We start from the raw sequence: 23,104 nt of genomic DNA, 5'->3' as shown, positions 1-23,104 counted from the left end.
TAACAACCCTTCAGGACTGTCCTGGATTCTCCAGGAATTAAAAAATTATGTTTAATTAATGATTGTCATGTGCTGAAACCTCCAGGAATACCTCACACCAAACTTGGCAACCCTACCTTGAAGGGACCCAGCCTACCACCCCTCACGTGACCCCCTCCACCCAGCCCCTCAGTGACACTCACCCTGTGACCCCCCCTCCCCTAATCCCCACCGCTCAACGACCCTCCTCCCCCCAGGACCCACCCTGTCAGCCCTCACGTGACGCCGGGGCCCCGCCCCTCACTGACCCCCCCGCGGGGGCCCAGCCTGTCACCCCCCACGTGACCCCCCGCCCGGAGTGACACCCCCGCGGGGACCCAGCCTATCGCCCCCAGGCTCATCCCCCTTTCCCGCAGCCCACGTGCCGCTGAGACCCGCCCGGCCGCGCCGTCCCGAGCCCCTCCCAGTCTGCGGCGACTCAGCCAGCGGCAGCCTGGGGAGAAGGGCGGTGGCTGGGATCACGTGCCGCTCCCCGCTCAGCTGCTCCGACCCCAGCGCAGCCGCCACCGCCGGGACCCGGAGCCCGCCGCTGCCCCGCTGAGCCCGCGGTGCCGCCAGAGCTGGGAGGCGCGTCGGGGGCGCTGGCCGGGATGCTGACGCTGGTGGCCCGGCTGCTGGAGTGGCTGCGCTCGCTGTTCTGGAAGGAGGAGATGGAGCTCACCCTGGTGGGGCTGCAGTACTCGGGCAAGACCACCCTGCTCACCGTGCTGGCGGTACGGCGCCCGGCCACGGCCTCCCCGCGGCGTGCTCGTCGGTCCCCGGGAGAAGGGGGCCATGGCCCGGGCCCTCCTGGGGCGGGGGGAGGAGGCTGTGTCTCTAATGAGGCAGGGGGGGCCTGTCTCTGGGGCGGGCAGGAGCTGTCACTAATGAGGCGGGGGGCTCTGTCTCTGGGGCTGTACCTTTAATGAGATGGGAGGGTGTCTCTGGCAGGCGGGGGAGCTCTGTCTGGATGGGTGGGGGGCAATGTCTCTGGGGTGGCGTGGGGGGCTGGGTCTCTTTAGGGAGGCCGGGGGCTGTGTCTGGGACCCTGTCACTGGGCTGGGGGGGGGCTGGGTCTCTTTAAGGGGACAGGGAGACCCTCTGCTGCGAGAGGGCCATGTCTGGGACTGTCTCTCTTTAGGGAAAATGGAGGCAGTCTGTCCCTGGGTTTGGATGCAGCAGGCCCCCAGCCCTGCCTGCTGGATGAACCTTGCCTGTGGTTGGTTTCCCTCCTGGGAGTAAGCCATTAGGGCAGTGTGTAGTACTATAGTGGTTTGGGGTCTGGGGCACCCTGGGGGGCTGTGAGTGGGTTTCAGGTGGTCCGCCAAGCATGGCTGGCATTAGACTCGCTAGGGCCCAGGACAGAAAGCTGAAGCCTTTTCACATGGGATTGCAGCCCCGGGGCCCCCCCGCTACTCCAGGCTGAAGCTGAAGGCTGAGCAACTTAGCTTTGTGGTGCCCCCTGTAGTGGGGGGCCTAAGGCAATTGCCCTCCCTTCTACCCTCTACTGGAGGCTCTGGCATTTATATGCAGAAAAACAGTTGTGGCACAGCTGGGCCATGGAGTTTTTATAGCATGTTGGGGAAGAGGGCCCCAAAAAGAAAAAGGTTGAGAACACTTGTAGTAGTATGTGGGGGGAACATGGTTTGTATTTGAAGCTGGGAAGCAGATGGTTGCTAGAAACTTTGTTAGGATTTCTAGTGCCTTGTAGCTGAATGCCTGGCACCTCTCTTCCCTCCTGTTCACCTCCCCATCCCCTCACAAGAGAGGTTTATTGCCTGTGGTGAAGTCCTTATCCTGTCATAAGATCTCTGTAGCGAGTGGGGGATGGGAAGAACCCTGGGACAGTGACCATTTCGCAGCCACTTTAATATCACACCAACAACAGATGTGAGTTTAAAGTAACTTTTTGATTAATGAGAAAATAGCTTTTTGATTATCAGGTGTTCATCCATCTCGCTGCGAATCCCCCAGGCAAAGGATATTTGTACATTATACAAAGTCACTTTTTCTACAATAAAATAGTGTTTTGTTTATATAAATCCTCACATCAACACCTCCTATCTAGCCAAAATGCACCTGATAAAATAATGTTTTAGTCCAGGGTTTCTCAAACAGGGGTCTGGGCTTGTGTAGAGAGAGCCCCTGGCGGGCCGGGCTGGTTTGTTTACCTGCCCTGTCTGCAGGTCAGGCCGATCCTGGCTCCCAGTGGCAGCAGATCGCTGCTCTGGGCCATGCTGACTGAATATTAGAGCTGTTTGGAACATGGAATAACTTTTCTGTAGGAAATTCCAAAATGTATTTAGAATAGGAATATAACAATAATTTTTCAAAATGTCCACTGGAGCAAAATTCTGTAAGTTCATTTTGGAAGAATCCAAATTACATTTTATTTTGACTGCGTCAAAACATTTTAGTTTGATAAGGTCGAAACATTTAGTTTTGACTTTATAACATTACAATCAACAAGACTTTTATAATGTAATATAAAGGTTGAAAGATTTTAACTATTATGTTATGGCAGCCAAGGAGCTAGGTAATAGGCAAGCTGGCCAGCATGTAGTGATCTGAGGAGCTGACCACGCATGTGCGGAATAAATTTCGATTTGTGCAGCAATACGAAGGCAATGTGTGACACATCACCTCCATATTGGTGCACATAACAAAATTCATATGGCGGGGGTGGGGCCGAGGGGTTTGGAGTGTGGTAGGGGGTTCAGGGCAGGGGCAGAGGGTTGAGGTGCGGAGGGAGTGAGGACTCTGGGGTGGAGCCGAGGACGAGGAGTTCAGGGCTGGGGCAGAAGGCTAGGGTGCAGGGGTGAGGGCTCCAGCTGGGGGTGCAAGCTCTGGGGTGGGGCCAGGAATGAGAAGTTTGGGGTACAGGCTGCCTCGAGGCTGCAGTGGGGAGAGAGGACTCTCCCCAGTTCTCTCTCCCTGCAGCAGCACCTGGGCTGGGGCTGCAGGACAGGCACCTCTCCCGTGGCCATGGTAAGTCCAGGCCGGGGCTAGGGGAGGGGCACCTCTCCCCCAGGCTGTGGCAGGGCTGGGGCTGGGCTGAGTTGAGGCCAGTGGGGAGAGGCATCTCGCGCTGCGCAGGGCTGCGTGGTGCTTAATAGGCTGCCGTGCAGCTTTGAGGGAACTTAGGAGCTGACTAGCCGGTCTGCCATTCTGTGTGACTTCTTTCGAAAGTTTCAGTGGAATTGACACATTCCCATGGAACATTTTGATTCCATCAGATCAGCGTTTTCTGATGGAAAATTGTTCTATCAAAACTTTTGACCAGCCCTACTTATCAGTATGTACTGATCAGCTAAGCTATCTATCTGTCTTATCTATCTGTTTATCTATTGTTACTCAAAGTTAATCTTTCCTTTGGCTTCCCAGTGCGTCCCATTGTCTCCATTTTGCCTGTCATTGTTACTGTGATAAATGAAGGGGGGTAGCTCATTTTGTGGACACCCAGCCAGCCAGTCAGCGTAGAATCTCTCTTGGTAGCTGTTCTCAACTTGCTTTATCTGTAAAGGGTTAAAAAGTCTGACTGCATGCATAGGTAAAGGTAAGTGAGTGGGCACCTGACCAAAAGAGCCAATGGGAGGGCTAGAACTTTTTAAAATTGGGGAAAAAACTTTTCCTGTCTGTTGCTCTCTGTAGAGAGGAGACACATAGCAGCAATGCTATAAGAAGCTTTAAACCAGGTATGGAAAATCATCAGATCATACCTAGAACTACTTATTTGAACCCCAGATATGTAAGTAAATCAGGGACTGTCTAGGAAGATGCGATTAGGGTTATTTCTTTTATTTCTTTATGGCTTGTGGACTCCTCTGTGCTAACCCGCAAATGCTTTTGTTTTGCTTGTAACCTTTAAGCTGGACCTCAAGAACACCATTCTTGATGCTTAATTATTATATTGGCTCTTTTAAATTCTAGCAATAGCCCAAGTTCCAGATGTATTTTCTTTCTTTTTGTTTTTAATAAAATTTACCTTTTTTTTAAGAACAGGATTGGTTTTTTTGTGTGTGTCCCCTAAGAGGTTTGTGCATATGTTGTTTAATTAGCTGTTGGCAACAGCTGATTTCCTTTGTTTTCTTTCTCAGCTCTTCCCCGGAGGGGGAGTGAAAGGGTTGAGAGTACCCCCATGGAAAGAATTCCCAAGTGCGCCTTCCTGGGCTCTTAAAGGGGTTCTGCACTTGTGTGGTGGCAGCATCTACCCATCCAAGATTAAAGAAAATCTGTAACCTTGGGAGTTTAATACCAGCCTGGAATGACCAGTATTACTTTTTAGAATCTTTGCGGGCCCCCCACCTTCTGCACTCAAAGTGCCAGAGTGGGGAATCAGCCTTGACAGTTACTACTAACTTATGTTGCAGTAACACCCATATAGACACTTCAAGAGCCAGTCCCTACCCTGAAAAGATGGCAGTTTAAGACGACAAAAAACAGAGGAAGCATGGGAGGAAGGAATACAAGATATAAGCAAGTGATTGGGGTGGTGGTAATCACACAACTTTAGTCCCACATTTGTTTTTTGTTTTACTTTATAATATGGGGACCAAGGTGCAATGAAGGGAAATGGCGGCGGGGTATGTGGGGGGTGAGATCAGAGGAGGAAGGAAGCAGGATAGAAGGGAAAAAAGATGGAAGAATAAAGAGAAGCGTGCAGGTATTGGAGAATGAGGCTAGCAGCGGGCCAATGGGAGGGTATATTGTGGGGAAGACCATCAATCAGCAAACAGAAAAAGATGTCTGCAGTTCAGATTGTAAAAGGCAGTTTGCTGACATATCTGGCATTCGGGTGATCTGATGATATGGGCCTCAGCGGTGCTGCTGTTAATCTAGTCTCCAGCTGAGGAGCATTCAGCTCACAAGGGCTTGCTCTGCCCTTGGGAGTTCTTGCTTGGCAAACAATAAATCAGCTTGCCACTTGCAACCATTGCAAAAATGGAAATAGTCTTACAATAAGACGACAGCACCAGTGTAATAAAAACTGCAGGTGTTAGTGCTTAATGATTTACATTGCAAGGAGTTGACTTCCCACTAACAGTGTGTTTATGATGCTCTCTGCAGGTATACTAGGACTGGCACAAACTCTAAACCAGGGGATGGCAACCTCTGGCACGCGGCTCACCAGGGTAAGCACCCTGGTGGGCCGGGCCAGTTTGTTTACCTTCTGCATTGGCAGGTTCGGCCGATCGCGGCTCCCACTGGCCGCAGTTCGCCATCCCAGGCCGGTGGGGGCGTCAGGAAGCGGCGCAGGCGAGGAATGTGCTGGCCGCGTCTTCCCGCTGCCCCCATTCGCCTGAGACAGCAAACCGTGATCAGTGGGAGCCGTGATCGGCCAAACCTGCCGACGTGGCAGGTAAACAAACTGGCCTGGCCCGCCAGGGTACTTACCCTGGCAAGCCACGTGCCAGAGGTTGCCGACCCCTGCTCTAAACCTTTTGCTGTAGGTTAGAGGAGAACAAGTTAGCTAAGAAATGACACCTTTTGATTTTGGGCTGCATTTACATTAGCAAACTCTGTGGCTATAAGACATCACATTACAGCTCAACCAGTGGTAGCAGTGTTGGACAGGACTCTCAACTTCTTCTTGTCATGTTATGTAATTCCAATCCGAATGGGCTAGACAATGTGGTGGTAGAAAAAAAAAATCTGCACGGTGCACACTACAGTTTCTGTCATTGCTATAATCAGTGGAGATGCACTAGTGAAAAATTACGTCTAATTTCTGCCAGCACAGATGCAGTCTAAGAAGAATGTTATGAAATGAATCACTTTTCACCATGGTTTCTGATTTGGGGAAGGGCACAGATTGCAGCTATGGAAAAGCACATGTATTGTGTCCTTCAAGTTGACAGAACAAGGAGTAATGGTCTCAAGTTGCAGAGGGGGAGGTTTAGGTTGGACATTAGGAAAAACTTTTTCACTAGTAGGGTGGTGAAGAACTGGAATGGGTTACCTAGGGAGGTAGTGGAATCTCCTTCCTTAGAGGTTTTTAAGGTCAGGCTTGACAAAGCCCTGGCTGGGATGATTTAGTTGGGTTTGGTCCTGCTTTGAGCAGGGGGTTGGACTAGATGACCTCCTGAGGTCCCTTCCAACCCTGAGATTCTATGATTCTATGAGATAAGGTGTCATGATAGAGAAGGGTTGGTTGGGAACCAGTTCTGAAGTAAACAGTCCAGGATAAGTGATTCACAGTGGATTATTCTTGAATACACTTCTACCCCGATATAACGTGGTCCTTGGGAGCCAAAAAATCTCACCACCTTATAGGTGAGACCACGTTATATCGGTTCGGGCCGGTATGCCATGCTGGACTGGACCGGCTTCCCTGGCGGTGATTTAAAGGGCTCGGTGCTCCAGCCGCTGCCAGAGCTCTGGCAGCGGGGCTTGGTCGGGGATTTAAAGGGCCCGGGGCTCCCCGCAGTGGATGGAGCCTCTGGCCCTTTAAATCACCGCCCAAACCTGGCTGCCAGAGCCCCAGCGGGGATTTAAAGGGCCCAGTGCTCCAGCTGCTGTGGGGAGCCCTGGTCCCTTTAAATTACTGCCGGAGCTCTGGCAGCAGGGCTTGGGCAGGGATTTAAAGGGCTCGGGGCTCCACACAAATTTGGATATAACTCGGTAAAGCAGCGGGGCTCGGGTGGCGTTTTAAAGGGCCCGGGGCTCCCCGCTGCTTTACCGCGTTATATCCGAATTCATGTTCTATCAGGTTGCATTCTATTGGGGTAGAGGTGTACAATGGACCTGAGGGGAGGGGATTGGAAGTGGGGAGGGGAGGGAAAGAGAAACCATCATGACAAGGGACTGAGTGTATTAAACCCAAACTGTGGTGGACCATAAAACACAGTGGTAGGATATTGTTTGTATTGCAGTAACTTCAGAGATCCTTGTCAGGGTTCCACTGTGCTAAGCCATGTACAAACACATTGTGAGACAGTCCCTGCCCTGAAGAGCTTGGGCAAGATTTTGCCCTGTTCTACTAGTGTAAATCCAGACAAATTCCACTGTCTGTAAAGGAGTTATTTTGGATTTGAGCCTGTATAATAGAGCAGAATGTGGGCCATTGTTAATGGTAAGAGTGACTGTTAATGAAAATAGTCCATATAGTTATGGTAACTCAGTATTTGGAGGCATTTAGTATCCCAAAGCATTTATAAATCTATATTTGTAAGCATGTGTAAGACAAGCATTCAGACTAGATGATTACAATGGTCACTTCTGGCTTTGGAAGCTATGAAAAATTCATTTCAAACCCCTCAAGCATCAAATCTATTGTTTCCTTCAGATTGTCGTTTGTTTCTTTTTATTGAAATATGATAGAATAAGGATGTCTGACTTCACACCCCTGAATATTACAAAAACAAGATATGTATCTTGTGGGACCTTCCCAGGAAATAGTCTGTTTTATTGGACTTATTCTTTTCACTTCAAGGCTCCTTATAGCGCTTGAAACAAATAATCTTATCACAACAGATTCCTTGATAAGAAACTATATGTTAATTGGGCAACGATTAGTAATCTCTCCCCCCCCCACACCCCTGCCCCCACCCCTTGTCTTTCAGCTAGAAAGTCCAAGGTTGTATATGGAGAAGAGAACTATAAAAATAATGTTGTCCAGCTTGTAACTGTTTCCTTTCTACCATAATAGAAATATCTCAGAAAGATAAGGCCAAATATCTAAACAGGAGACATTAACTATTTGAGGACCTCAATATATACATTGTATCTCCAATACCAGAGCAGTTTTACCTTTTATTTTATTACGTACTGGTATGTCTTCCTATTTAAAATGTCTGATGTATACTTTACTAATAAAAATGGAAGGCTTACTTTCTTAGGATTTATCAAAATCATGATTTTTAATGGATTCTTAGTGTAATTATCTACTCACCTCCCCCTCCCTCCAAGATTCAGTATTTAAAGAATAATCACATTTCTTCTGGTTTCTCGCTTTGAAAGTCAGTTCAGCACAAAATATTGAACAAATTAGACCAATGTCTTTAAAAGAAGATTGAAACTAACTAGGCTTTGTCTGATATTATTCAATTCCAAATTTCTGCTTCTGTTGCTGCTAGGCATGTGGTTTTATATAGGAGCACAGGTACAATTGTGTTTAGTGATGATTTTTGCACGTAGAGGCATTTATAGAAAGTGACTGTCAAGGGTTCCTTCCCTACTCTGAACTCTGGGGTACAGATGTGGGGACCCACATGAAAGACCCCCTAAGCTTATTTTTACCAGCTTAGGTTAAAAACTTTGCCAAGGCACAAATTCCACCTTGCCTTGAACAGTATGCTGCTACCATCAAGTGATTTAGACAAAGAATCAGAGAAAGGACCACCTGGGGTCCTATTCCCCCCAAAATATTCCTCCAAGTTCTGCACCCCCTTTCCTGGGGAAGGCTTGAGAATAATAGTCTCACCAATTGGTACAGGTGAACCCGACCCAAACCCTTGGATCTTAAGAACAATGAAAAATCAATTGGGTTCTTAAAAGAAGAGTTTTAATTAAAGAAAAGGTAAAAGAATCACCTCTGTAAAATCAGAATGATAAGTACTTTACAGAATAACAGAAGACTCAAAAATATAGAGGATTTCCTCTCTAGGCAAAACTTTAAAGTTACAAAAACAGGGATAAACCTCCCTCTTAGCACAGGGAAAATTCACAAGCTAAAACAAGAAATGTAATCTAACTGATTTCTTTGCTATTACTTTCTAGTCTTGCAAGACTAGATGCTTAGTTCAGATATGGCTTAGGGAGATGTATTTTCCCTGCCCTGTTTCCTTGTTGACTCCGGGAGACACAGACACAAAATCTTCCCCCACAGATTTGAAAGTATCTTCTCCCCTTATTGGTCCTTTTGGTCAGGTGCCACCCAGGTTATCTGAGCTTCTTAACCCTTTACAGGTAAAAGAGGAATTAAATGCTACCCTTAGCTGTATGTTTATGACAGTGACTGAAACGAAGAACGAGCGAGAGACACAGAAACAAAAGATGGGGGCAAAGCATGGGAGAAAATGTATCCATAGGATTGCCTATAGAGAAGTTTGGTATCCTCTGAACAATATACCCTGAACAAACCAAGGAACTAACTAATAGAAGTTGTTTTAATCTGAAAGATAGAGAACATTAAAAAAAAATCAAGTGAGAGTAACAGATCTCTATTGAAAGTTGTGTGACTTTTTAAGCCCTAGACCAGGGTTTCTCAAACAAGGGTCGCCGCTTCTGTAGGGAAAGCCCCTGTCGGGTCGGGCCGGTGTGTTTACCTGCCCCGTCCGCAGGTCCGGCCGATCGCGGCTCCCACTGGCCGCGGATCGCTGCTCCGGGCTAATGGGAGTTGCTGGAAGCAGTGGCCAGTACGTCCCTTGGCCCGAGCCGCTTACAGTAGCTTCCGTTGGCCCAGAGCAGCGATCCGCGGCCAGTGGGAGCCGCGATCGGCCGGACCTGCGGACGGGACAGGTAAACACACCGTCTCGGCCCATCAGGGGCTTTCCCTACAGAAGTGGCGACTCCGTTTGAGAAACCCTGCCTCGGACTAAAACTGGTTTACCATAGTTGGTTGATAAAGGATAGAGTGATGGAATCTAGCCTCTTAACCCCAGTTAATGAAGGCGAAAGATGCAGCAGGTCTGGTGTGACCAGCGATAACATTAGGAATCAGTCAGTTGTTAAGTAGTATAGAAAATAGCTCCAATATAATGTTGTTCGTGGGACAAAATGCCTACTATATTTATTAAAGGTACATTTTTGGAGGTGATGGGTGGAGAGGGCATAGTGAGTCCTCTACTTATGTTCTCATTTTCCACCCCCTCCTCTTTCATGGTACTATGGTAAAGTGCGCTTTAACAAAAACTAAGTTCCTTTATTGTAGCAATGTTCATTTCAACTGTGAGGCACTGGACAGGACTTCCCTTAACCTTTTGTATGAGAGAGTATTTTCCTAAAATTTCCCAAATTATTACTCATTCAGTTCCACTTATTGCAGTAATAGTAAGAACTCGAGGGTAGGTGGTGCTTCCAACACCAAGCTACTCAAAATACCAGTTACTCCCTGCAGGATCACCCCTTTCACCGTTGTTACCTTTGGTGGAGCTGAACCCATGGTAACAATGGTGAGGAACTTCAGGAGAAACATCCTAGTGTTGTCAAGGCCTCATAGTAATCCAACAGTGCTGCCCCCAGATTAGCTAAAGGAACCAGATGAAGCGTGTTGAGAGTTTCTTTGACTACTCAGGATAATCAGTCTAGGAACAAGAGGCCGGACATAAGTCAGTTTTCTCACAGTGGCAGGACAGTGTGTTAATCAAAGCACTGGTTCATGTTATTTTAAATAATTTACATAATTCTCAATTTGTGTTGTGAAAATGAAAGATTATCTAGATTACAAATGCTGAATGTATTAGTTCTTAATTAGTTGTTTTAATTATAACCCCCCTTTTTTTTTTCCAGTCAGGGCAGTTCACAGAAGATATGATTCCTACAGTAGGCTTCAATATGAGAAAAATAACAAAAGGAAATGTTACCATAAAGGTAAGTGTTCTTGTCTGAATTATACAAAAGAGACAATAACTATTAAAACCAAAATTTTTAGCATGGAATGTGAGTGTGGTGAAAATGGCTGCACTTAGCATAATTGATGACAGCTGTCATTTTTCTCATGAAATAATAGGATGGATTATTCTTTTTAATAAACTTTATTGAGACTTCTTTTGAATATGCACTGTGGTCAGTTATTTCAAGAAACCTACAGAAGTATGTTCACTTTTATGAAAACAGACCTACATAGTGAACAACACATTATTAAAGTAATCCAGCAAATGTGAAACTTAGTCTATTTAAAAAAGAAAGTTAAAACTATTTTCTACACCAGCCACTGCATCTCTTTGCCAATTCTTGTGACTTTTCAATAACTCTTGTATGTTTGAACTAATCATCTTCTCTGTGCTCTCCTGCTGTGTGAAAAACAGAAAAAAATTTACTTGACAATTCAAGGAAGTAGTGAATCTGACTATATGAAGTGCTGTCCAATGCACAGATTAAACTGATGATGATTTTTTTCCCCTCTAATCTTTTTCAAATATAGTAATCTTACAGTTAAAACATCAGTACAGGGGAAAAGCAGACAAGTGAACTATCAGGCTGGAAGGAGGTTACTAGTGGAGTTCCTCAGGGATTGGTTTTGGGACCAATCTTATTTAATCTTTTTATTACTGACCTTGGCACAAAAAGCGGGAATGTGCTAATAAAGTTTGCAGATGACACAAAGCTGGGAGGTATTGCTAACACAGAGAAGGACCCGGACGTCATACAGGAAGATCTGGATGACCTTGTAAACTGGAGTAATAGTAATAGGATGAAATTTAATAGTGAAAAATGCAAGGTCGTGCATTTAGGGATTAATAACAAGAATTTTGGTTATAAATTGGGGACACATCAGTTGGAAGTAACAGAGGAGGAGAAGGACCTTGGAGTATTAGTTGATCACAGGATGACTATGAGCCGCCTATGTGATATGGCCATTAAAAAAGCTAATGCGGTTTTAGGATGCATCAGGCGAGGTATTTCCAGCAAAGATAAGGAGGTGTTAGTACCGTTATACAAGGCACTGGTGAGACCTCATCTGGAATATTGTGTGCAGTTCTGGTCTCCCATGTTTAAGAAGGATGAATTCAAACTGAAACAGATACAGAGAAGGGCTACTAAGATAATCCGAGGAATGGAAGACCTGTCGTATGAAAGGAGACTGAAGGAGCTTGGCTTGGTTAGCCTAACCAAAAGAAGGCTGAAGGGAGATCTGATTGCTCTTTATAAATATATCAGAGGGATAAATATCAGGTAGGGAGAGGAATTATTTAAGCTTAGTACCAATGTGGACACAAGAACAAATGGATATAAACTGGACACTAGGAAGTTTAGACTTGTCTGGGGATTGGTCCTGCTCTGAGCAGAGGGTTGGACTAGATGACCTCCTGAGGTCCCTTCCAACCCTGATATTCTATGATTCTATGAAGGGTTCTAACCATTACAGGAGGGTAGTTCTGGAACAACCTTCCAAGGGGAGTAGTGGGGGCAAAAGACATATCTGGCTTCAAGACTAAGCTTGATAAGTTTATGGAGGGGATGGTATGATGGAATAGCCTAATTTTGGCAATTAATTGATCTTTGATTATTAGCAGGTAAATATGCCCAATGGTCTGTGATGGGATGTTAGATGGGATAAGAACATAAGAACGGCCGTACCGGGTCAGACCAAAGGTCCACCTAGCCCAGTATCTGTCTATCGACAGTGGCCAATGCCAGGTGCCCCAGAGGGAGTGAACCTAACAGGCAATGATCAAGTGATCACTCTCCTGCCATCCATCTCCATCCTCTGAGGGTATGTCTACACTACGGGATTATTCCGATTTTACAGAAACCGTTTTTTTAAAACGGATTGTATAAAGTCGAGTGCACGCGGCCACACTAAGCACATTAATTCGGCGGTGTGAGTCCATGTACCGAGGCTAGCGTTGATTTCCGGAGCATTGCACTGTGGGTAGCTATCCCATAGTTCCCGCAGTCTCCCCCACTCATTGGAATTCTGGGTTGAGATCCCAATGCATGATGGGGCAAAAACAGTGTCGCAGGTGATTCTGGGTAAATGTCGTCACTCAATCCTTCCTCCGTGAAAGCAACGGCAGACAATCATTTCGCTCCCTTTTTCACCTGGATTGCCCTGGCAGACGCCATAGCATGGCAACCATGAAGCCTGTTTTGCCTTTTGTCCCTGTCACCGTATGTGTTCTGGATGCTGCTGACAGAGACGGTACGGCAGTGCTACACAGCAGCATTCATTTGCCTTTGCAAGGTAGCAGAGACGATTACCATCCCTGTTGCACCGTCTGCCATTGTAAATTGGCGATGAGATGATGGTTATCAGTCATTTGCACCATTTGCATTTGGAAATTGGCAATGACGGTTATCAATCCTTTTGTACTGTCTGCTGCTGTCATGAGTGCTCCTGGCTGGTCTCTGTGGTCGGCCGGGGGCACATGGACAAAAATGGGAATGACTCCCTTGGTCATTCCCTTCTTTATGTTTTGTCTAAAAATAGAGTCAGTCCTGCCTAGAATATGGGGCAAGTGTACTAGAGAACCAAAGAGCACAGCCACTCCATGTCAGAGCCCCAGAGATCCCGCAGAAATGATGAGCTGCATGCCATTCTAGGGGGTGCCCCTGCAACAACCCCACCTGTTGCTTCCCTCCTCCCCCAACCCTCCTGGGCTACCGTGGCAGTGTCCCCCCATTTGTGTGATGAAGTAATAAAGAATGCAGGAATAAGAAACACTGACTTTTTAGTGAGATAAAATGAGGAGGAGGCAGCCTCCAGTTGCTATGATAGTCCAGGCAGTACAGAATCTTTTCTTTAGACATGACGGGGGCGGGGCTGATGGAGGACGGTTACCAATCCTTTTGTACCATCTGCCGGGAATGACCGGGAGTCATTCCTATTTTTACCCAGGTGCCCCCGGCCGACCTCACCGAGGCCAGCCAGGAGCACTCATGGGCTGATGATGACGATGGATAGCAGTCATATTGTACCATCTGCCACCGGGAAGGGGATGCTGGTGTTCAGCGCTGCAGCACCCCGTCTACCAGCAGCATGCAGTAGACATAGGGTGACACTGAAAAAAGGCGAGAAATGATTTTTTCCCTTTTCTTTCGGGGGTGGGTGGAGGGTGTAAATTGACGACATACACCCTGAAACACCCGGGAAAATGTTTTTGACCCTTCCGGCATTTGGAGCTCAGCCAAGAATGCAAATGCTTTTTGGAGACTGCGGGGACTGTGGGATAGCTGGAGTCCTCAGTACCCCCTCCCTCCCTCCATGAGCGTCCATTTGATTCTTTGGCTTTCCGTTACGCTTGTCACGCAGCACTGTGCTGAGTCCCTGCTGTGGCCTCTGTCTATCATAGCCTGGAGATTTTTTCAAATGCTTTGTCATTTTGTCTTATGTAACGGAGCTCTGATAGAACAGATTTGTCTCCCCATACAGCGATCAGATCCAATATCTCCCTTATGGTCCATGCTGGAGCTCTTTTTGGATTTGGGACTGCATCACCACCCGTGCTGATCAGAGCTCCACTCTGGGCAAACAGGAAATGAAATTCAAAAGTTCGCGGGGCTTTTCCTGTCTACCTGGCCAGTGCATCCGACTTCAGATCGCTTTCCAGAGCGGTCACAATGGTGCACTGTGGGATACTGCCCGGAGGCCAATACCGTCGATTTGCAGCCACACTAACCCTAATCCGACATGGCAATACCAATTTCAGCACTACTCCTCTCGTCGGGGAGGAGTACAGAAATTGGTTTAAAGAGCCCTTTATATCGATCTAAAGGGCCTCATTGTGTGGACGGGTGCAGGGTTAAATCGATTTAACGCTGCTAAATTCGGTTTAAATGCGTAGTGTAGACCAGGCCTGACAAACAAAGGCTAGGGACACCATTCCTTACCCATCCTGGCTAATAGCCATTTATGGACTTAACCATCATGAATTTATCCAGTTCTCTTTTAAATGCTGTTATAGTCCTAGCCTTCACAACCTCCTCAGGTAAGGAGTTCCGCAAGTTGACTGTGCGCTGCGTGAAGAAGAACTTCCTTTTATTTGTTTTAAACCTGCTGCCTATTAATTTCATTTGATGACCCCTAGTTCTTGTATTATGGGAATAAGTGAATAACTTTTCCTTATCCACTTTCTCCACACCACTCATGATTTTATATACCTCTATCATATCCCCCCTTAGTCTCCTCTTTTCCAAGCTGAAGAGTCCTAGCCTCTTTAATCTCTCCTCATATGGAACCCGTTCCAAACCCCTAATCATTTTTGTTGCCCTTTTCTGAACCTTTTCTAGTGCCTGTATATCTTTTTTGAGGTGAGATCACCACATCTGTACACAGTATTCGAGATGTGGGCGTACCATGGATTTATATAAGGGCAATAATATATTCTCAGTCTTATTCTCTATCCCCTTTTTAATGATTCCTAACATCCTGTTTGCTTTTTTGACCGCCTCTGCACACTGCGTGGACATCTTCAGAGAACTATCCACGATGACGCCAAGATCTTTTTCCTGACTCGTTGTAGCTAAATTAGCCCCCATCATATTATATGTATAGTTGGGGTTATTTTCCAATGTGCATTACTTTACATTTATCCACATTAAATTTCATTTGCCCTTTTATTGCCCAATCACTTAGTTTTGTGAGACCTTTTTGAAGTTCTTCACAGTCTGCTTTGGTCTTAACTATCTTGAGCAGTTTAGTACCATCTGCAAACTTTGCCACCTCACTTTTTACCCCTTTCTCCAGATCATTTATGAACAAATCGAATAGGGTCCTAGGACTGACCCTTGGGGAACACCACTAGTTACTCCTCTCCATTTTGAGAATTTACCATTAATTTCTACCTTTTGTTCCCTATCTTTTAACCAGTTCTCAATCCATGAAAGGACCTTCCCTTTTATCCCATGACAGCTTAATTTACGTAACAGCCTTTGGGGAGGGACCTTGTCAAAAGCTTTCTGGAAATCTAAGTATACTATGTCCACTGGATCCCCCTTGTCCACATGTTTGTTGACCCCTTCAAAGAACTCTAATAGATTAGTAAGACACGATTTCCCTTTACAGAAACCATGTTGACTATTACTCAACAGTTTGTTTTTCTATGTGTCTGACAATTCTATTCTTAACTATTGTTTCGACTAATTTGCCTAGTACCGATGTTAGACTTACCGGTCTGTAATTGCCGGGATCACCTCTAGAGCCCTTTTTAAATATTGGCGTTACATTAGCTAACTTCCAGTCATTGGGTACCGAAGCCGATTTAAAGGACAGGTTACAAATCTTAGTTAATAATTCCGCAACTTCAGATTTGAGTTCTTTCAGAACTCTTAGGTGAATGCCATCTGGTCCCGGTGACTTGTTAATGTTGAGTTTATCAATTAATTCCAAAACCTCCTCTAGTGACACTTTAATCTGTGACAGTTCTTCAGATTTGTCACCTACAAAAGCCAGCTCAGGGTTGGGAATCTCCCTAACATCCTTAGCCGTGAAGACTGAAGCAAAGAATCCATTTAGTTTCTCTGCAATTACTATATCATCTTTAAGCGCTCCTTTCCTATCTCTATCATCGAGGGGCCCCACTGGTGGTTTAGCAGGCTTCCTGCTTCTGATGGACTTAAAAAAACATTTTGTTATTACCTTTTGGAGTTTTTGGCTAGCAGTTCTTCAAACTCCTCTTTGGCTTTTCTTATTTCACTCTTGCACTTAAGTTGGCAGTGTTTGTGCTCCTTTCTATTTGCCTCACTAGGATTTGACTTCCACTTTTTAAAGGAAGTCTTTTTATCTCTCACTGCTTCTTTTACATGGTTGTTAAGCCACGGTGGGTCTTTTTTAGTTCTTTTACTGTGTTTCTTAATTTGGGGTATACATTGAAGTTGGGCCTCTATAATGGTGTTTTTAAAAAGCACCCATGCAGCTTGCAGGGATTTCACTTTAGTCACTGTACCTTTTAACTTTTGTTTAACTAACCCCCTCATTTTTGCATAGTTCCCCCTTTTGAAATTAAATGCCACAGTGTTGGGCTGTTGAGATGTTCTTCCCACCACAGGGATGTTGAATGCTATTGTATTATGGTCACTATTTCCAAGCGGTCCTGCTATAGTTACCTCTTGGACCAGCTCCTGCGCTCCACTCAGGATTAAATCTAGAGTTGCCTCTCCCCTTGTGGGTTCCCATACCAGCTGCTCCATGAAGCAGTCATTTAAAGTATCGAGAAATTTTATCTCTGCATTTCGTCCTGAAGTGAAATGTTCCCAGTCAATATGGGGATAATTGAAATTCCCCACTATTATTGGGTTCTTAATTTTGATAGCCTCTCTAATTTCCCTTAGCATTTCATCATCACTATTACTGTCCTGGTCAGGTGGTCAATAATAGATCCCTAATATTAATGGATCTGAGTTACTACAGAGAATTCTTTCCTGGGTGCTTGCTGGTGAGTCTTGCCCACATGTTCAGGGTTTAGCTGATCGCCATATTTGGGGTCGGGAAGGAATTTTCCTCCATGGAACATTGTCAGAGGCCCTGGAAGTTTTTCGCCTTCCTCTGCAGTGTGGGGCATGGGTCACTTGCTGGAGGATTCTCTGCGCCTTGAGGTCTTTAAACCACGATTTGAGGACTTCAGTAACTCAGACATAGCTTAGGGGTTTGTTCCATGAGTGGGTGGGTGAGATTCTGTGGCCTGCATTGTGCAGGAGGTCAGCCTAGATGATCATAGTGGTCCCTTCTGACCTTAAGTCTATGAGTAAGTGTCTAAGCTGACGATGTTATTTTTTAGATGTTTCAGGTCAAAACATGTCATCTTTTTTTCCAGTAAATACATTCTTATTTTATTTGTGTTATTATTGCATTCATTTAATTTGTCACTGGAAAGTCCCTGCAAGGCCAAAGCTTTCCCTCCACACTTCTTCAAATGGAAGAAGTTCAAAAATTATAGGATGGGCTGAGGGAATTTCTTTTGGCTCTAACTGATCTAAATTAGAGCAGTATTGCATATATTCAAATTACTGTGCTGTCTCATATATAAAGAGTTATCTGCTACTTCTCCTTTTTTCCTGGATCTGTCTTTTCTGTTCCCGTTGCTTCTTTCTCCTCCATTTCTTGGAAATTGTTTCTCTTCCCTCTGGAATTGTGGGCTTCCTGCACCTGGTTGAAGGCCTTGCCTACTCAAGAAAGTTTGTGAGGGTTTTTTTTTTGTTTGTTTTTTATAGTCTAAGATATTAATTTAAACTGTTGTTAAACTGCCCAAACCTGTCTGGCCACTCTTATTCCGGGATGAGAACCTTTTTTATTTTTTGGTTTAGTTTTGTCTCTCTTGGTGGGTTTAATCTAAACCAAAAAAGCCACTTTTCTACTGGAATAGGAGTGTCCACACTAGTGGGCTATACTGGAATAGCTTTATCATTATAACTGTCAAAACTTTCCCATATAGACAAGCTCTGTGTTTGTACAGCACCTAGTACAATGGGTTCCTGGTCCATGACTAGGACTCTTAAGTATTAAAGCTATACAAATAGGAAATAAGACCTTAAACCATTCATTTCAATGTTTTAATCTTTTGCATTCATTTTTAATGTTACTAGCTTGTAGAAAAATCATAGGGTGAGCTGTTGGGTACCAATATATTTAGGTTACCTAAACAATTGCATTATAAAAGAGTCTTGCCAACTTTTTTTTTTAGAAGATCTAACATCTCAGTTGTTTGCAGAAGGCCTTTGAAATTAGGCAGAATGAAAGCCCTCAAACTATAGAAATGTGCTTCCCTCTCCCCGAAATGGTCCATGAAATTCTGTTAAATTTTGGTTCAGATATGAACTTAAATATCACAATCTTTCTGCTGTGGTTTGCATTTGTGGGGAAAATTTGGACAGCATGTCAAATACACCTCTACCCCGATAGGACGCTGTCCTTGGGAGCCAAAAAATCTTACTATGTTATAGGTGAAACCACGTTATATCGAACATGCTTTGATCCGCTGGCATGCGCAGTCTGGCACCCCCGGAGCGCTGCTTTACCGCGTTATATCTGAATTCGTGTTATATCGGGCAACGTTATATCGGGGTAGAGGTATGAATAAACATGAACGTTCTAAGGCAGGGCCCACACCAAAGCACAGCAGCACTCAAAGTTAGGAAATGTGAGCTTTGCAGTTTCCTGTGAAACCTTAAATCTGCCATCTTGTGCATAAACTTTATACTACAGCCTTTAAGTACATGACCACAAACTATTTTTTCTGTAGGATCCATTTCTTTCTTAGTGCAGAGGATGGATGAACAAGGGGCAAGGGGAATCTGGTATTTTCTAAATAGCAAGTGTTTGAGTTTGCAACCTAAATAACATTCTTTCAACATAGGGGTGGGTTTTTTAGGGTATATAATACCATGTATTTTACATGAACACAATTGCAGAATATAATCCAAACTAGCCAAATCTCTTTGAAACAAAAAAAGTTCCCTCTGAAGATATGACAAATCTTAATTGATTTACTCCCCTTCCTTGTTTAATGTCTTGAGCAACAACCACATTCTGCCATAATCACAAGGGCGTGTGTGCTATTTCAAAATGTTTCAGAAATACAAAATACTGTATTTTGATATAAAATGCTTCTTTTTTTTCCATATTCTAGAAAGAAGGGTAAATGTTGGGTGAGCTATAGAACAAACTTCCCCAAGTTGTAAAGCAGGGGATGATCCTACTCTATATTGGGGAATGGTGTGGGAATGCTCCCATAGATATTGGGAGCAGCCCATGAAGAATATTTCTGCTGTCCAGTTCTCCTAAATTTCATAGCTTCCCCAGAGTTGGGCTAGCGACTGGATGAGCCATTTACTTTTACACACAGGCACATGTCATGGTGTTCTCTTATATGCTATTTTCTCAGGTGCCAACTTTTTCAGCAACGTTGTACTGGACTTCATTCTGCTTCTATCAATAGCATGACTCAGAGCAGGCCTTCCTATCAGTGTGCTGCCAACTGCTCTGAGGCAAACATTTGAGAACTGGTGGCAATTTGTGCAGATGCGATTGATTGTCAGGTAAACTTGGTAGGTTTGGTGTGGGGCTGTCTGAGCAGCTAGTCAAGACTAGCATTACCTAGAGCAGCAAGCAGTGCTCAGAAAAGATAGAGGAGCTTAAGCTCCTATATGACAAGGCCCGTGACAATAGTAATAAGCCTGGAAAATATGTCTGGTCTACGGTGAATTGGACCAAATCCTCAGAACTCATCCCTCCAACCAGCCCAAAGTGCTATATGGTAGTACCAAGGTTCCTTTCATGGCAATGGTAAGGGACAAAGAGGATCAGAAAGAAAACACTAAGTCCAACTGAGGGGTGCATAAAACTCTACCAGAAACTATTTGGGGGGGACCCAGGATCCAGACATAGCAGAGGACATGGCAACTGAACTGGGAAGAGGAAATAGTGGCTGAGGGACTCTCATCTGTATACAACAGGTATGCTGCTTTTTATTCTAAATATGTACCATGGAGGCTGAGTTTGTGTCCCGTCTCCTCCCCCCTTCCCCCCCAACTTGTGTATTTTTGTTGTTTTCAGGGGGGTTATGGATGCTACCATTAGTATAAATTAAAGGCTAGCCATAACTTCACATCAGTGTCACTACCTCTCATGCAGCACTTCCAGTCATTACTCCCCTCAGCTTAAACCGTTCCTCCTTACCTTGCCCACCCCTTCCTCATGTCTACAGCACAAGCAGCACCTGCCAAGCCCCTGTTTGTCCCACCTGGTTCTACTGCCCCACAATCAGCATCACCTTTGGTAAAACCCAGCCTTTGGCTCCATGAGCTTGCCATCCCCAGTTAGCTTGGAAGTGCCCAGATGAACATGCCCAGTGGTTGCTGTGCCATGTCATGTGTCTAGACTCAAAATGGAGGACAAGAACAGGGGGAAAATATTTTACTTTTGAATAGAAACTGCGTTATAAAAAATGTACAGATAGGAGGTTTTTTTTTTTTTAATTCTTCATATCAGTCACTCTAGCTAAAATATTTGCATTGCATTGCATGTGTCAGGCCATTGCACCTTATTAGCAATCACAGTTCACTTTTTCTATTTAAATACATGAAGTATTCTCAGGCATTGTGAGAAACAAAGGCTAATTAGGGGGAACTGGTCAGGATTTTAGGTTGACCAGCTGATGTCCACCCAGGTCCTCAAAGTTTCTAGACCCTTGTTTGCTCATTGAAAGTAATGTGGCTGTGTTATATTTATACATTTTATTTTTGATTAATTGTTTTAATAAAATCACAAATACATCCCCAAGGCTAAGATACTGTTAATAATACTCAATAATACTAAGACTAAAACAATACAACTTTCAAATAAAAAACAAATCACGGTTTACTCAACAAGTTAGCTTCAATACTGGATTGAAATTAAATAATCAAATTAATTAGTTGTAAGATTAATACAACAAACAATCTAAATTCTAAGAAGGAATCCAAGGAGGTGGCAATTCATTTGGCTATATACCCCAGTTATAAGAAGTTTACCAAAATTGGTTGTATCTATAACTTGAAGATGGCTAAATATTTTGATTAGTGAAATCAAATTATTACTTGAGTGCTTAAGTGGAAAGTAATCACAGGGAAGGGTACTGTAGCGAGTGAGTGAACCCCGAGGTTGGTGGGAACATGGAAAGATGTGGAGGAATAGAGGAGCCTGGGAGTGGCAGGCAGAGGTATTGGGGTGAGGGGGCCCAGAGTGGGGAAATGTTTGTGCGGGGGGGGTAGCGGGAAATTGAGGGAGACCCACAGAAGTGGATTAGAGGGAACTGGAGAGGAGATGTGTAGCTAGGATGGTGGAGTGGCATCTGTGTTGCCAGCTCTTTTGGTATTTTGGTGAGTCCAGCAACTTTGCAGCATGAATACTGGTCTATTGCAATCTCATGGGAAGATCCTGGCAACTCAGCATTTTTGTCTGAGCTGTAACTGATGCTGCAGTTCTGGCTGGAACCACCAGAGGCAGGCACTGGCAGGTTGAGCTGCAGGTCTAGCTGTTGCCAGCAGAGGCCGCCCCTCCACTTGCTGTGGAATCTGCTCCCTCAGTGAAGCTGCTGCCTATGCAGTGCGTGGAAGCCCATGGGAAGGCAGCTCAGGGATAGCAGCCCTTCTCACTCCCATTTAGTGCTGTGCTGGAACCAGTGCCAGATTAAGGTATAAGATAACTAAACTACAGTTTAAGGCCTCGGAATATGAGGGGCCTCTTTTTTTTTTTTTTAAAAAGAGAGAGAGAGAGAAAAAACTGACTCCATTTCAAATTTTATCAAAATTGGTTGATAAATAAAGGAGATAAGGGACAAAAGAGATTCTCTCTAAATATAGACATTTTTGTTCAAATATGACAAATATACACATCTGGCTACACAAATACCCTTACTCTACTTGTACCCTTCACTAATTGTTCATTACTGACAGGCAGGAGGCCAGGGCTGAGAAAAAAAACGATAATTGCCCTTGTAAAATGAGTGTTTCTATGAGTGAGTCTGCCATCGGTCTAAGGCAGTATTTTGTTGGCGAGTTGCTACTGGTAAAATTCTGACCGTGCCTTCATAACTTACTTAAATAAATAAATCTCACTGCCGATAAAATTGGGGAAAAATGTGAGGTCAGAGATAGCCGTATCGTGAAGCAATCCTGCCAAGCTCATGCTCGTATGTTACCGTGTTCTTTCTTCTTTTGATCTGTACATTTGTACAATTGTGTATTTTAATGCACCCGCCACTTTCTGCTTCATGCTCTATCTGAGCTTCACATGATTGAGTTTGTAGATGATTGTCTTACGGACTTGGATCGAGTGGATCTTGAGGAGGATAGATTTGTGTTGGCTTCCCTCCGTCAGTTTCGGGAACTTCACAATAAATTTTGGAGAGTGCTGATGAAAGGATAAATAGAGGGATTTGAGAGAAGTGAAGGAAGATAGACATATATATCAAAATATTCTGAATACTTAGTGTGAAATAACTTGCTCACTATGTGCATATATGATTTATAGGCTATTAAAGCCTATAATAGTCGTTATATTTGCTTGAATATAGGCTAGTTTTTTCCTCATTTTCTCAATGCCTGTCTAGACATTATCAGTCTTTCTGGTAAATTCTTTTTCTCTTTCGCACATATAGCTTGTTGTCACTCTGTGTGTCCGAGGTGTTTACTCGAGATTAATTAGTGGTCCTGGGGAGACAGAGGACAGAGAAGCAAACGCAAAGAGAGATGTCTGCCTCAAAAAAAGGCTGGGATTTTCTGCTCGCCGGGTTTGGAGGGCACAAGATAGCATACTACCTATAATAAAATATTATGTAAAAAAATTCTTATGTAGACTTATATAAGATACTTATATAGACTGGAGTATTGTGTCCAGTTCTGGGCACCACATTTCAGGAAGGATGTGGACAAATTGGAGAAAGTCCAGAGAAGAGCAACAAAAATGATTAAAGTTCTAGAGAACATGACTTATGCGGGAAGATTGAAA

At 44.6% G+C, this 23,104-nt stretch overlaps 1 protein-coding gene across 2 annotated transcripts in view; it reads left to right on the top strand.

The window, feature by feature from the left end:
• Window positions 1-365: 365 nt before the first annotated feature.
• The window catches only part of LOC123362041 (ADP-ribosylation factor-like protein 8B), a 44,174-nt gene continuing 21,435 nt past the window's right edge, over window positions 366-23,104 (top strand). The window contains exons 1-2 of one of the 2 annotated variants that reach the window (XM_045002317.1): window positions 366-752; window positions 10,468-10,548. In XM_045002317.1, the coding sequence (XP_044858252.1) occupies window positions 630-752; window positions 10,468-10,548 (204 nt within the window). In that variant the 5' untranslated portion in view covers window positions 366-629. The remainder of the gene's footprint in view (window positions 753-10,467; window positions 10,549-23,104) is intronic. The other variant, XM_045002318.1, reaches the window with a different exon arrangement.

This window comes from Mauremys mutica, chromosome 1, assembly GCF_020497125.1.
Source record: "Mauremys mutica isolate MM-2020 ecotype Southern chromosome 1, ASM2049712v1, whole genome shotgun sequence".
Lineage (NCBI taxonomy): Eukaryota > Metazoa > Chordata > Testudines > Geoemydidae > Mauremys > Mauremys mutica.
The sequence above is the reverse complement of the archived record's forward strand: the minus strand, read 5'-3'. Positions and strand labels throughout refer to the sequence as shown.